Source organism: Macrosteles quadrilineatus, unplaced genomic scaffold, assembly GCF_028750875.1.
Source record: "Macrosteles quadrilineatus isolate MER2022 unplaced genomic scaffold, UCM_ALF_1.0 Scaffold_2__2_contigs__length_208266976, whole genome shotgun sequence".
Taxonomy (NCBI): Eukaryota; Metazoa; Arthropoda; class Insecta; order Hemiptera; family Cicadellidae; genus Macrosteles; species Macrosteles quadrilineatus.
Genome location: NW_026542595.1, coordinates 147069564 through 147084714, shown reverse-complemented (window position 1 = coordinate 147084714; position 15151 = coordinate 147069564). Strand labels below are relative to the sequence as shown.

Here is a 15151-nt window from a genome sequence, read left to right as displayed (position 1 = left end):
TGTTGTAGGGATGACTACAGAAGACGAGTGGTACAACAAGAGTTTGTCTGCTCTGAGGATGAACACCAGTCATCATCCCAACCTCGCAGCACCAATGCTGCAGTACCAGACATAATGACGACTCAACTCTGACTGTACACTGCGCCTATATTGATATACTACATCTATTATCTAACACTATTGACTTTTATAGGGATGACTACAGAAGACGAGTGGTACAACAAGAGTCTGTCTGCTCTGAGGATGAACACCAGTCATCACCCCAACCTCGCAGCACCAATGCTCCAGTACCAGACATAATGACGACTCAACTCTGACTGTACACTGCGCCTATATTGATATACTACATCTATTATCTAACACTATTGACTTTTATAGGGATGACTACAGAAGACGAGTGGTACAACAAGAGTCTGTCTGCTCTGAGGATGAACACCAGTCATCACCCCAACCTCGCAGCACCAATGCTCCAGTACCAGACATAATGACGACTCAACTCTGACTGTACACTGCGCCTATATTGATATACTACATCTATTATCTAACACTATTGACTGTTATAGGGATGACTACAGAAGACGAGTGGTACAACAAGAGTCTGTCTGCTCTGAGGATGAACACCAGTCATCACCCCAACCTCGCAGCACCAATGCTCCAGTACCGACATAATGACGACTCAACTCTGACTGTACACTGCGCCTATATTGATATACTACATCTATTATCTAACACTATTGACTTTTATAGGGATGACTACAGAAGACGAGTGGTACAACAAGAGTCTGTCTGCTCTGAGGATGAACACCAGTCATCACCCCAACCTCGCAGCACCAATGCTCCAGTACCAGACATAATGACGACTCAACTCTGACTGTACACTGCGCCTATATTGATATACTACATCTATTATCTAACACTATTGACTGTTATAGGGATGACTACAGAAGACGAGTGGTACAACAAGAGTCTGTCTGCTCTGAGGATGAACACCAGTCATCACCCCAACCTCGCAGCACCAATGCTCCAGTACCAGACATAATGACGACTCAACTCTGACTGTACACTGCGCCTACTCAACAGCACCTTGCTAGATCAGCTGCAGGAGCTCATCTAAACTGGGACTATTTTTTCAAATTCCTAGTGTAGCAGTTATATCTATAAAATTCAGTAATATGTCAAACAAGATGGAATTGTATGGATTTTTTTGTCTATTTTAAACGTTTAGTGTTTACGGGGAGTTCAAGTTGTTACAATGTTTATAAAGTTTTTTGAATTAAAAAATTTCAATTTTCCATTGGGCCAAAAGTAATAATGACCAGAAGCATCAAACCAGTATAATAATGTTCAAGACCAATCTTAGAAGAGAGGAGTTAAGTCTAACACTACAGTCCTTACTCAAAACATTAGTTAAAACCATGGGCAAATGAAAATAGAATAGTGATATATTAACAAACAAGAAATTAATTTTATAAAAGTGTGATAAAGTCTACAACAAGTGGTGTACGATAAAGTCAAAGTAAAAGTTGTGGTTGATTATTTTCTAGACACCAAAATATTGGTTTTAGATGCATTTGACTATAGTTGACGCTCTTCAAGCTGAGTAAAAATATTTTGCTTTGAACTACAACTCATTTCAGAAAAATAAGAACATTACTTTAGATAATTGTGTGGTACTAAAAGTGGGCACTTCTTAGGTATGTACAAAAACTATAAATATACAACAAAGAGACACACTAACTTTTACCAATTTCTAAATATAAGAATCACTTTGAACTCCTTTAAACTACTAATTAAAAGTTTCATACCAATAGACAATTTAAAAAAAGAATTACGAAGCTTTGCCACAAAATAAAATGCTTTAACAATGTTGTAATAAGACATGGAACTCCTAGTAACATAAATATCAACACATTTGTAAAAATGTTTATACTATTGTGTTCATTTAATTAAATCTTGATTTTGTACCTATCAAAATCTCTTTTTCAAACCATAATACAGTAGCAGTTTTGCAAATAAAGTGCCCTCAAATAATTTTAATTTGATTAGCATTTCATGTACACTACTAAAAAACTTAAGTTTTACGGTACTATTGTTTCTGTGTAAAGTATTTGTTGTTTTGTCTATAATTTATTAATTTATGCTTGATGTACATATTTGTTAGAGAATTATTTTGTCTTTTGAGGAAGAGAATAGAGGTTGGATATTATGTACATAAAAGAAACAAAATGTGTGATAAGTATATCTTCGTATTGTATGTATGTTCTATGTATTGTGATCTGAAGTTTGTTTGCAATTTGTGAGCCTTATGAAGACATAGTAATGTTTATAGAATAAAAAAGATTTTTAAAGCTGGTCAAAGATTTATATTTTCTTGTAGGATTTTTATTTTGAAAAGAAAACCTTCATGGGAAATAATAGATGGGTTCAGTGGTTAGATCTCATTTTTAAGGCCTGGTTAATATCAAGCTGATTACTAGCAGCTTAGAAAAAAAGATATACCTCTTAATTGAAGAGAACTTTCTATGAATTGAAGGATTCCCACCCTAGAAATGCATAATGGAAGTAATTGGATTCTATAAGATTACAAAATCAATAAGACATTTCACAGTTTCGATAACAGCCCCCAAACAACTTGCAGTATACTTTTGTATTTGTATATTTTTAACACACATAACATTTTAATATACAGAGTGTCCCACAAGCTTCAAACTCCACAGCTGCAACAAGTACATAAAACACTTCCAAGTTCCACATGATTCCGACCTATTAGAACGAAGTTGGTTGAACTTTAAAGAAATTAATGTTGTGTTTTCACTTAAGTAATTTTATTTGAAAAAATTACTTCGGTTCTTGTTACTTTAGATTTTACTTAGTTAAACAAAATTAAGGTTGTTTAAGATAAGACAATGTTATATCATTAATTGAGTTTTATACGTCTGTGGTTTGGTATATTAATTTCAAAATATCAACCTCTTTGAGGGACACCCTGCAAATTTATTTATTTATCTCAGGATTACAATATTATTTATTGCAAAAACAAATTGCAAATAACTAATTAGATCTACTGTACTTTGTTACCTTTTGATAAACCTTCTGTATGCATAATCCTAATATATTTTGAATGAATGTGTATCTGTATATTAAAAAATGGAGGTCACTTATAATGTTCCTAAACCCAATTCTTTGATAAAATTGGACTTGAAAATGATAGGGCAACTGAATGATAAATAGTTTACATGAGATTAATTTAATGGATACAATTTAAATTTTAGAATTAACTATGAAAACAGGCGATTGTAGAACAAATACATTTGTAAATTTACCTTTAAGAAATACCCTTTTCACATTTTTACTTAGATTTTGAACTGAACAGAATTTAAAATTTATTTTAGTCATAAAAATTGTAAATTTCAGATATTTTTTCATATAAAGTTATCAATCTAGTACCTACAGAGTTGTAAGATAACTCTGTTTGAAAATAAATATAGCCTTTATTTACAAGTAGCCTAATTTAAATTATCTGAGATATTATTTGCTGACCATTTTTTTGAAAACAACTGTAATATATAAAACCAACTAAAATAATCTTGCTTTCCCAACAGTTTAATTTATTCATGTAAACTACAGCTTAAGATTGTACAATATTTAGGAAAGTACCACAATTTATAAAAGCGTATTAGCAATTTTCAAACAGACATGTATTCATAGTATGTAAACATTGTATCAATAGATGTCTTGTACATAGTTAAAGGATAAAGAAATAAACGTGTTTTTAATGTACTGATTTGTAATATGACTCCACAAATGATTTACACAATGATTCAACAATTTAAATGATAAAAAACCGCCAAGCTGGATTATGTTTTCTGATCGAGGTTTATGTGATGTCTTTTTCTGATGGCTGACTATCAAAATGAATGTTTACAATGTGACGACCAGGAACCATCACAAGTCCAAGAAGTCTTGGTTCATCAGAGAATCCACATACTGCAACAATCAATTAATTTTAACTAGAGAAATACAATTACTACGTTTTTATGTTTAGTGTTATTAAAACAAAATAGTGCAAAACTAAAGGTTACTACGTCTGTTTCCGTGATCTCAAACTGCTGATTGCGACAACAATGGAAAGGGTGTGTTTTTAGTTCCATTTGACTAGGTTATGTTTTGTCTCAGTTGCTTAGTTAAGTATCATGAAGCCTGTCAACAAATGGCTTCTACAATACAAGAAAAAGCTCCTTCAACAAATTATGTGAGGGCAAAAATCTGGTCACAGCAATATACCCAGACCTGAAATCAGCTTGAACAGCTAGGGTGCTAGGATAGGTGACAGATTTAGTACACCAGTTTAACTACAGTAGCTTATGGGACTCCTTAGTAGGGCTGTAGGACGATAACTTTTAGTGGGTTCTCGAAATCCGCTAAAAACTAAGAGGTAGATATGCCGAGGTTTGAATTTTACTTCATGTTAAACCCACGAATTGCCCCAAAATGTAAGTATACAGTTACCTCTAACTCTAACCCTGGTAGGATTTCTACAATATTCCCTGAAAATGCTTAGATTTTTTTTCCTAATTAAATTACATTAATTTTAATGAGTACCTAGGTTTGCTGCTACAGGGAAGGTATTAAGGTGTGTTTTATTATTGAAATGTTGATAGCTTAGTATGAAATAAACAAAATTGCCAAATTGTATTAAAATACTAGTCGTCCTGCCCATGGTCCTGTCCTATTGTAGTTTTATGTCAAATGCTCGTTTGTTTTCAAGATGAGCTCGTTCGCATGGCTCAAACACGTCCTGGTTGAAGTTCCTTCGCTACGCTCACTCACCTTTAGGTTGGAGCTCGTTCGCTGCGCTCACTTGCCTTCAGGTTAGATCATTTGCTACGCTAACTCGCCTCCAGGTTGAAGTTCGTTCGCTACACTCACTCACCTTTTGGTTGCTAATTAGCTGTTCTCATAAATAAATAAAAAATTATAGTGCTGCACCCTGTTGGTAAACCTATTAACTTTTTAATGCGATTGAACATCACAGAATCAAATTGTTTAGTTGAACCAGCTGTTAAGATTCTTTAATTCCATTTAAATATGAGTACTCATAACGTTAACATGGGAAACTCCAGAGCCACTGGGACGGAGCCCTTTTGACGGATCTGCACCAAACTTCACACAAACCATCCTTGAATAATGCTTAATAACTCCTGAAAGTTTCATTACAATCTGTCGAGCGGTTTTGGAGTCCATAAAGGACAAACAAACATACATTGGATTTTATATACAGGGTGATCAACTCAAGGAGGCCACCATTGGGATATCGGAAACGGTAAGAATTAGAGAAAACTTTAAATGGGGGACATTCCTTTATTTTTTGTGGCAGTTAAAAATATGATTTTATATTTTTGAAATTCAGCCGCCATTTTCCAAAATGGCGGCCAACTTTGAAATTTCTTATGGAACACCCTATATTTTATCATGTTTTCGGATAGAACATGCAATTTAAAAGCTTTTTTATTCTTGACATTTTTTCGATAAACCCACTCGTTTAGGAGTTAAAAACAGCCTATGGACAAATGACTTCCGGTGTACATTTTACATCATGTAGCTCCTAAACAAGTAGGTTTATAGCGAAAATGCGAAGAGTAAATAAGTCAAATAAGTCTTAAAATTGCATCCACATTCCAAAAACACCATAAAATACAATAACACTTCAATATACAATATGATTTCTTTTTTTAAGCTCTACAAAATAGTTTGGAAAGAAATTGTGAAATTTTATGTTATTAGAGTCAAAAATGGGAAAAACCAACTACGTTTCTACCAAATTTCATCAAAATCGGATAATTTTTGCTCGAGTTATCGCGCTAAGGGACACATCTATATATTTAATACGTGACATGAAACTTTGTGAACAATAAGGCTTTTTTGTTTTAAGATTTAACCCCACATATTATTTACCAAAATGTTCGTCTAGGTGTGTAGATGTGCAAACTGGCTTTAGATTAAAGAAATACTAGTGTACCTGTTGCTCGAATTCGAGCAATTGCATTACAGGTGACTCAAAGATTATGGAAATACTCACAATCTATACAATAGTTAGATATAATCAAAATTTTTTGTAAATATCTTATCTTTTTTCAAAAAGCTGATCTTGTTTTTTTGGTGTATTCTACAAATTTTTCCCTCTCATAGTCGCATTAGGTTGTCTAAGATAACGATTATAAATGAAAAAAACATTATTTCTATTTCTTCTACTTGGTTGTGTTCTATAACTTTTCTATGTTTCCATTGTTTGCAAATCGGTTATTTCAATGATTGCTCAAGAAATGTAGAACAGTGTTAATTCAGTTTTATTTTTAGCCTATATCAAATTGTCCAGGATTTCTCACTCTTTTCCATTCTATACACCAACCCAAGTTTCGTCTACAGATGCAATATGCCAACGAATATCACCTACGTACAATCTCTAAGAAGTGGTAAAAAAGGCAGAAACCAACCCATACAATAGATATAAGTTAACTCCAAAAGAAAAGAGTTACTGTGATAATAGGATTTTCCACTGATTTGGTAATAGAACATTATATTGCAAAACATGACACGATGCAGAAGAAAATCCATTTTAAAATCAGAAAAACCCATTGCAAATACTGTACTTTATTTTGACAAATTCAATAAATCACAATTTAAATATTAACAGCTGTTTCATTAAAAAGTAGTGTAGAATTATGCATATGGTCGTAATGTAAACAAATCTGGAGGCAACTTTAAAGGCTTCTGGGGCAGAGCCCCAAGGGAATTGACCTCGTTCCTCTTTTGATGGCTCATCTGCAGACCAAGACCTTTCTTTAGAGACCCCTACAGAGTTTCTACGCCCAGCCGTTCTCTCAAATTAGCTGTGACAAAAACCCCGTTTTCCTCCATAAGAATAACATGGGATGGGAATTCAAAGGCCACTGGGGCAGAGCCCCAAGGGAATTCACCATGTTTCTCTTTTGATGGCTCATCTACAGACCAAGACCTTTCTTTAGACACCTCTACCGAGTTTCTACGCCCAGCGGTTCTCTCAAAATAGCTGTGACAAAGAAAAACAGATTCAAATTAATATATAGATATCTTTTTAAGGGAGTGGGCTGCCCTCAAAGTTCCTTCCATAAGGATAACATTGTGATTGATTTGAATGTTATTATATTCTGAAACAGATGTCAATATGTTTAAAAAAATCCCAGCTGTTTTGTTTGGTTTTGAAATGTAAACAGTTTGCATGTTTTTTTTTATAATTAGAAACCTGGTAAAGAAATGTTACCTATAGGACACGACGGGAGAAAAGTTTTACATTTTATTTTCGCTTAAACATGCCAAGGACCTGACGACAAAGAAATATTGCCGGTCAGACACGGCGAGTCAACTTACAGCAAGCAATGCAAAACATGAGGAGCCCAGACGATGAGCTGGAACAGTGGTAACGTGTACTTACAAAATTACACTGACAAATGCGAGAATTCAGCCGCATTCACTTGGCGAGATGGCATTAAAATGTCAGAAATGTGGTGCGCTACATTTTAAATAAGAACAAAGAGCACGAGGCGAAGGATTTTCATCCTGCTGCCATGAAGGAAAAGTGAATCTACCACCATACCGAGAAAGTTATTATATCAAGAACCTACTTAATGGAGCAAATCATTTGAGCAGAAACTACAAAGAGAACATTAGATCGTACAACTCTGTGCTCGACAAAAGTCAGCACTCGAGCTAAAATTGAAGAACATAACGATGGAGGGCCGTTCATGTATAAGGCGCACGACACAATTTATCACTCAATTGGCACCTTTCTACCGTCAGAGGGGGAGCATCCCACATATGCCCAAATTTATATCTACGACGTCGAAACCGCTGTTCAAGAAAGAATGCTAAACAAAGCTAATGGCTCTTGCAGCACTATGAACTCCTGCAGATTTTGACTCAACATTTGGTTGATATTAATCCATACGCGCAAGTTTTCAGCATGATGAGCTCCGTCCTACAAAATACTCCTACTGAACAGCAAAAAGAAGTTAGATTGCATATAGCCAACGATCGAGCTCAAGACCAACGTTGATACAACGACGCAATTTCTAACCACGATGCTATAATATCCTAATTTATTATTCGTGCAAATTCGCGCGGGTTCACTTAGTATTTATATATACCGTATATAATGTATATGAATTTGAACGGAGGGTGTTTTTGGCCTCTGGGGACCTCAAAACGAAAAAGTAAATCAGTCCCGGGTCCATGTCTTACCATGAGTACTAAGGTAATAGCTTATTCCCTATATGGGAAATTCGCTAAAACAACCCTTACTTCAAAACACCCCTCATTTTACAAATGGTTTAGAGTTTAAAGATTCATAGAGTTTTTGTCCAGTAATATATGTCTAGCTAAGATTGTCATTCCCACAACATAACTAAAATTTATTTTAAAACTATTTTACATGCTTAAAATATTTTCTGTTTTAACTAAACCGAATCAAGCTAGGTCACCTGAGGGTCGGTTAAAAGAGGGTTTATGTAACTGTATGTAGGCGCTGACAATGTTATTTCACCCTAGATGAAGTTGCACTACTGTTTAAATTAAATTTACAAAAAGTGTTTTTATCTAAATTCTGGATAAGATAAAATTTATAAGATACTTGATTGCTGGGGTTGTTCACAATCCATCTGCGATTGCAAATGATAAAATTGATTTGCCCCTGTGATCATATAGGAGATGTTCATAATATTGTTGTGGTTAAGGGGAAGTTTCACTTAAAAGAATGGCTCAGGTTGATTTGGTCTAGGACCCCAAATAGATCTACCCTAAATCCGGCACTGGCAAGAGGCACATGGTTTTCTCGAGCATCCTCTAGATATTTTACTGCTCAAGAGTTAGACATTAATTTGAAGGAAAAAAAACATTCTGGAAATAAGGTTACTTAAATATACAACAGCAAAAGTGATAAAGATTGACCATTTATTCCAACCATTTACTATAATAGTAGTCTAAAATAAATCACGGTTTTATCTTCTTGGACAAAAACCTTTTACTGAAATCAATATCAATATCTGATATTTGATCGTACTGGGAGATTAACTCATCAAAGCTAAGAACACTGAAATGTTCTCCTTTAGAATGAAAGTCTGAACACCCCTCTGGGCTAAAAATAGCCACGGAAGCAATGTGGTTGTTGCTGATCATAGTCTCTTGAAACAGCCACCCTTCTTGTTTTTGGCCTTCAACAAAAACTTGTGTGTCACCCACAACCGAATTAACAGCCAAACGGAGGTTTTTGAGTTTAAAACATATTTTCTGAAGGTCAACTGTGATGCCTGTCCCAGTAGCTTTTGTGTAGCTCTCCTTCAAACACCAAAACCGATAAAACATTGCCATCTGTTCACATTCAGTGTATTGGGATTTCACCACACTCCACTCTTCAGCTGCAAACTGTTTGTTCATCAATCGGAAAAATTCTGGAACAGTTGTTGTCCTCTGTTTTTCTACTTTCATTACGTCCACCCCCACTTTTACATCACCCATTTCCCCAGCTAAAACAACAAAATCACCACTGTGCGAAATATTAAACTGTACTCTGCAGGATGGGTAAAGTTCCTGTGGAAAGTATGGCTTTTTATGCTCAGTATCACGGAGAATCTTGACTTTTTTCCACAGAATACCTGTAGCATCACATATAAACTTCTTGGTCAGAAATCGTCCAATGATTGCCGATTTGGCATCTTTTTGAAAAACAAACTTTCCTACTTGTTCTTTGTCTTCAGCATCAAGACCACTTGCTAAAAGTTGAACATCATATTCCGATGGTGACCAGTCCCGGCAGTTGAATGCCCATCTGGCACTTTGGATACGAGACATTTTTATGATTCTCAAAAGCATCCAATCATCATTAATCTCCTTCAGATGTGCATAATACCTGAAGCAAACAATAACGATGATTAGTAGCTTAAGAGAATCACATTTAACTTACAATAGGCCTACAAAAGCAATTGGTTTTTTAAAACATTCTCCCAGAAGTATTCTCAACTAAAGGTTTTTTATGTTTCTCTACGGCATAAGACGTCAATGGTACTTTCATGTTTTTTGAAAGGGATCTTGTACCGGTAACTACTTAAGAAATGTTGACCTTTTGCAGGGCTGTTGCGTGGGTGGGACGACCGGAAAACCATCCTGGGCCCCGCGGGCAAGCAGTGGCTTTGGGGAGCGCCGGCAAGTGCCACGGCTAAAGTAGTAGAAAATATTAGAAAAAAATTATGTTAGATGTATCGCGATGCTCAATTTTTTTAGCCTAGCCTAAAAGCTTGAGGAATCGAACATCAAGTCAGAAAATCAAGCTCAAGCTGAGCTTTTACAGTTGCAACGTAGACAATGATCATGTTTCCGAGACCGTGGTGGATAATCAAGATGATAATCCATCTATCCGCATCACAGAGGATGACGATTATAGGCTATGCTACTTTTGTTACTGCACGAAATACTTAGGATTAAACCGGCATCGCGGAAGATGATGATGTCTTCAGGACCCCTGAATAATCTTGATCATCCTGTTATCGTGGAGGACGATGACTGAATTTCTGTTACCGATGGATATATTTAGGATTTTGTCGCAATCACATGAGACGATAATGATGGAATATATGACCTCAGGAGATTATCTCGATTTCGCTGCAATCACAGAGGGCGATAATAATGTCCACAAGACCGATGGAATTCATCTTGTTTTTGTTGCGATTACTAACTTATATCTCTGTTACTGCCAAAAATATTCAGGATATTGAGGCAATCGTGGAAGACAGTGAGAATGATCACACTACCAAGAAATAATCTTGATTTCGTCCTAATTGTGGGTGACAATGATGATGATGATGATATCCATACGACTGCAGAAGACAATTTAGTTTTTACCGTGATTGTGGAGGACAATGACTATATTTCCGATGGATATATTTAGGTTTTTTGACAATAGTGATTTGCCCAGTGCAGATGATGTCTCAGAAAGCATCGTAACCCGCCATGAGCATCGCTCATTGTATGTTTAAGGGGGAGGAGGGCACCTGCCAAACATCGCGTCATGGGCACCAATAAACCACGTGACAGCCCTGACCTTTCATTACAGTATCTCAATGAACGCCCAAGGACAAATGGCATCTTAGTACAGAATCAGTCATGTCTGGAACTGATCGAATGATATTCACATTTGAAGTTGATCACTATAGCCTCTCGAGACAGTATTTGACAATATTTTTGCAAGTAAATTATTGAGTTTGTTGCCCAAATTGTTTTTGGTGGTAAACCACGACAGTGATTTTGTTTAGTAACATTCTAAAGACATCGCTTAAAGGTGTTATCAGTATTGCCCATTCTCGTACCTTTTGATCCTTTGTACCAATCAACCCTCTAAGGGTGCTCTCTACCTCAGCTCAGAAATCTCAACTCGGGCCTCAGTAGCCATGTTGCACCATTGAACAGTGCAGCGAGAAGTGCTGGCAGACGTTTAAGTCCTCTTAAATTACTCACTTTAAACTTTTAAAATACTTTTAATCTGAATATTGTTCCTTACTCCTTACATTCAAATTGATGACTCTACTTTTTTAATTTTCTTATAAAAATTTATTTGTATGTGTAAAATTCTTAAAGAAAAACGCTTATTTAGATGTATTTACCAGTCACTTTCATCTTACAATTTTACTATTATCAAAAAATTTCAAAAGTACAAGCCTACAGCTACAAGAAATGAATAATTTTTAATTAACATAAATATATTGTAAATTAGTTAAGAACTAAACTGACAATGACCGAGATCCTAAACCCTTGCATTAGCGCACTTTTTTTTTTTTTTTGTCCTAGGACGCTAGGCACGAGCCTGGGATTGTTTTTCACATTACTTCAGGCTAGACCTAGGGGTTGCAGCATTATCACTTAGATAAAATCCATTGGTGACTTGGCGGGGATCAAACCCACGACCTCAGACTGAAGTCCCGCGCTCTAACCACTACCCCAACTTGCTCTTCCCTCGCGGAGAAGTAGAGCGCACCCTTAATTCATGTTGGACATATACATGCAAACGAAAGGCTAAAAGGAACCTCAAACCTTTACTGTAGATAAATAATAGGGTACAGTCACAGTCTAAGATTGAACCAAATGGAATACGAAAATGTAAAATAAATTGAATAAAAACAAGGGATCTGAAAAGGAAATTAGAATAAAAGAGACTAGTATTACCTTCAGGGTTAAGGTACTCGCTGCAAGATCCCAAAATTACATTTCCATCTCTGTCTGTGCACAAAAACATCCCAATAAGAATTCTACCATCGGTCATTTCAATCTTCATATGTTTGTTGATCCAGCTTTGCAGTTTCTGTTTACCTTCAGCAATCTCATCAGGATTTTTTACAGGGGTATCATCGTTCTGAAAATAAAAATCACAATTAGTTGTTTAGTCTTAACTCAAAAAAGTGTCTTTTTCATAAACTAGGGGTATTTTTCTTTGATAAAAAAAGAAACGGTAGGTAGTTACTGTGATAAATTGTTGCAAACTGTGGAAATTTTGGGAATACACAGTGATACTGCTTCAAAGATACAAACTACCGTACTGATTTTGTAAACAGCAAAACCAAGCTAGCTTTTGATCAGTATCACACCATGGCATATATTGACATTTTCACAATAGGCCAGTGTTTAATATAACCATAGACTATTGTGGTTGTCTGTGATATAACTTATGACTTACATTATATTTTCTACAACTTGTATTTCTATTTGTTTACTGAAAATTGCTTCTGGGCTTAGGACATATTGTACTGTACTTAATAAGTAACGATACACGTCAACACGATAACGTCAACATAAAAATAAACAAACAAGTCTTAACTTAACACTAAACTTGATAATAAAACTCAGTTAACTTAGGCTATTGTTGTGATGTTGAGATCTTTTAATAAATAGAACCATTACGGATGTTAAAACACACTCCATTAGTAGATTTCTCATCCTTATGGAACAGCTGAAGCCAACTTTATTGTTTGTTCTGTGCGTTGCACTGAAGGGGTTGTGTTTAAAATTTGTTTCTTGTTAGGTACTTCAGTAATTTAAAACCTCGTTCAACAAAACAAAACAATCTAATAATCAAATATAACTGGTCTCCTAGTTATAACCAATCATCCTAGTAAAGCACAATCATCAAAATAGCCCAAAAATAAAAGAAACAAAATTTTGTCTACACTTGCGATCAGTGCCTACGTACATGAACTAAACACAAAAACTAGCTTCAAAACTTACAATGGGATGAGAAGGGATGGCAAGATATTGCTGAGACAGTTACCGGTACTTAGCTAAACTTAGGACTGAAGTATGTGCAGGTTTCGTCCAGTTGAAAGGGGGGGGGGGACTGCTTTGGAATTGAATCTCATTGGGTGGGGGGAGATTGAAAATTTGCATTCTGGGGCGATCTGCTGAGTTATAACTTAACATAGAAATCACTAATTATCGATCACAGACATCACGTTAAAATAGTATATTTATTTTGTTAGGCTACCTACATTATGATTTTAAATAATATCCTGAGTTGACAAATTACTGTTGTTTTCCTTGGTGAAATCAAATAAACAAGGAAAAATGGAAAACTTTCATTTTGTCGACTAATTGGCTGCACTTTAGTATCTCTCCTACTTACACCCATCCGATGAAAAATAGGCTATTGATATATTAGATTATTCGATATATCGATTTTGCTATTCCATTCGGTTATAGGATACAGGTTCAACCTAACTATCTTACCCAAACTTTACATATCGAATGTAATGATCGAAATATATTCATTCTTAATGAGTGTGGGACAGATAACTAACTTAAAGTGCAGCCGATTAATTTAGCCTATCCTTGAGGAGTTGTAGGCCTACCCAATTTTTCGATGTTAGAATCAAGTTCGATAAAAATTACAAACCCGGCTCTTCCGGAACATTTTAAGCAAGCCATGTCTCCTTCATCGTCTTTAACTTTTGTAGGCTAAGTCTACTTTTTTAGACCTACCCCAAAGGAAGGGAGGCTGCAGCATTTATTTATTTATTTTACGGTTAGGCCTACACCATTTTTACAGGGTTGACATGCTGATATTGATAGAATATTGAAAGATTGAGAATAATGCAGTCTTTAACAATGAATGATAAACATGTATATGAAAGGCCTTAGTTTCCATTTTAAGTGTTAGGTAAACCATTCTCATCACATTAAAAGCTGTAAAGATAGCTGAAAAAATTGGATTGTCTAATCCATACTAATAGGCCAAGCCTACTTAAACTAGGCCTCTTTCATAGAAATAACTTATTCAACCTGTCATTGTAACTTATTCAATTAAGTGCCTTACCTCATGCTTGGATTTGTAAGAAGCCAATTGACAATTTTCATTTATATTTCCATCTGAGTTATTAGTACGCATAATTACCAAACCCTTAATATACAGGCCTAACTTTAACCTCTACAAATTTGAAAGCACTGAAAGTTGTTATTGTAAGTTATGATTATTTTTGATTTTTTATGAGCTTCATAATCTTAAATAAATACTTAATCTAAAACTAAACTAAAATAATTATTGGACTTTGCACTTTGAAGAGGTAAGGTTAGAAATCGATTAGACAAATAGACACTCCTACAGCACAGCTGACTTGACAGCAGCAGCAGCTGCAGACACTAACACAGTGTGCTAGTGTGCATTCGGCACGGGCAGTGTTGCCACTCGAAGTGGAAAATACATTTCCTTGTTCATAATCGACAGCACCTTTGATTTTAGACCATGTTAGACCAATGATTTTACTTCTTGAAACACAGATCGTAAATCTTAAATCTTATCGAGTTATTACTAATTTAATTAATAGTTTATTAAAATACTCCTTCCATAAGAAATACATGTAAATTAGTATGCAAAATGGGGCAAATCCTATCCCCCCAAAGGAAATATAACCGATATTCTGGAAATCTTGGTAAAATTTCCAGCAATTTGACACTTAAATCATAAGATTTGGTCAAAAATTAAAGCGAGGGTGAGCGTTTAGAAACAGGATGATTTTAGGGCTTTTTATAATTCTTAATAAAAAACACCAAAACACACATTTTTGTTACCTCGCCCTCGCCT

The 15151-nt window shown here is 35.3% G+C and overlaps 2 protein-coding genes across 3 annotated transcripts; both read right to left on the bottom strand.

Moving 5' to 3' along the window:
• Positions 1-3754: 3754 nt before the first annotated feature.
• Positions 3755-14691, bottom strand: LOC128986145 (N-alpha-acetyltransferase 38-B, NatC auxiliary subunit-like). Of its 2 annotated transcripts, none has more exons than XM_054406312.1 (3): positions 14387-14688; positions 12247-12433; positions 3755-3987 (listed from the first exon to the last, which is right to left on the bottom strand). In XM_054406312.1, the coding sequence occupies exons 1-3, from the start codon at positions 14456-14458 to the stop codon at positions 3878-3880; spliced, it is 369 nt and encodes a 122-aa protein (XP_054262287.1). In that variant the 5' UTR covers positions 14459-14688; the 3' UTR covers positions 3755-3877. The 2 variants fall into 2 exon arrangements, with proteins under 2 accessions (XP_054262287.1, XP_054262288.1); XM_054406313.1 differs by lacking the exon at positions 3755-3987 and adding an exon at positions 9826-9940 and having other exon boundaries at positions 14387-14691.
• LOC128986143 (L-aminoadipate-semialdehyde dehydrogenase-phosphopantetheinyl transferase-like) lies at positions 8972-9903 on the bottom strand. The gene has a single exon (XM_054406311.1). The coding sequence runs from the start codon at positions 9901-9903 to the stop codon at positions 9025-9027; it is 879 nt and encodes a 292-aa protein (XP_054262286.1). The 3' UTR covers positions 8972-9024.
• Positions 14692-15151: the final 460 nt, after the last annotated feature.

What these genes read in the sequence shown, in the direction of transcription:
- LOC128986143 (XM_054406311.1), bottom strand. Translation starts at nt 9,903, where the DNA reads ATGCTTTTGAGAATCATAAAAATGTCTCGTATCCAAAGTGCCAGATGG.
- LOC128986145 (XM_054406312.1), bottom strand. Translation starts at nt 14,458, where the DNA reads ATGCGTACTAATAACTCAGATGGAAATATAAATGAAAATTGTCAATTG. An exon ending in CTTACAAATCCAAGCATGAG is followed by an intron (nt 12,434 to 14,386) that starts GTAAGGCACTTA and finishes TTTTATTTTCAG; the next exon opens with AACGATGATACCCCTGTAAA. An exon ending in CGAGTACCTTAACCCTGAAG is followed by an intron (nt 3,988 to 12,246) that starts GTAATACTAGTC and finishes TGATTGTTGCAG; the next exon opens with TATGTGGATTCTCTGATGAA.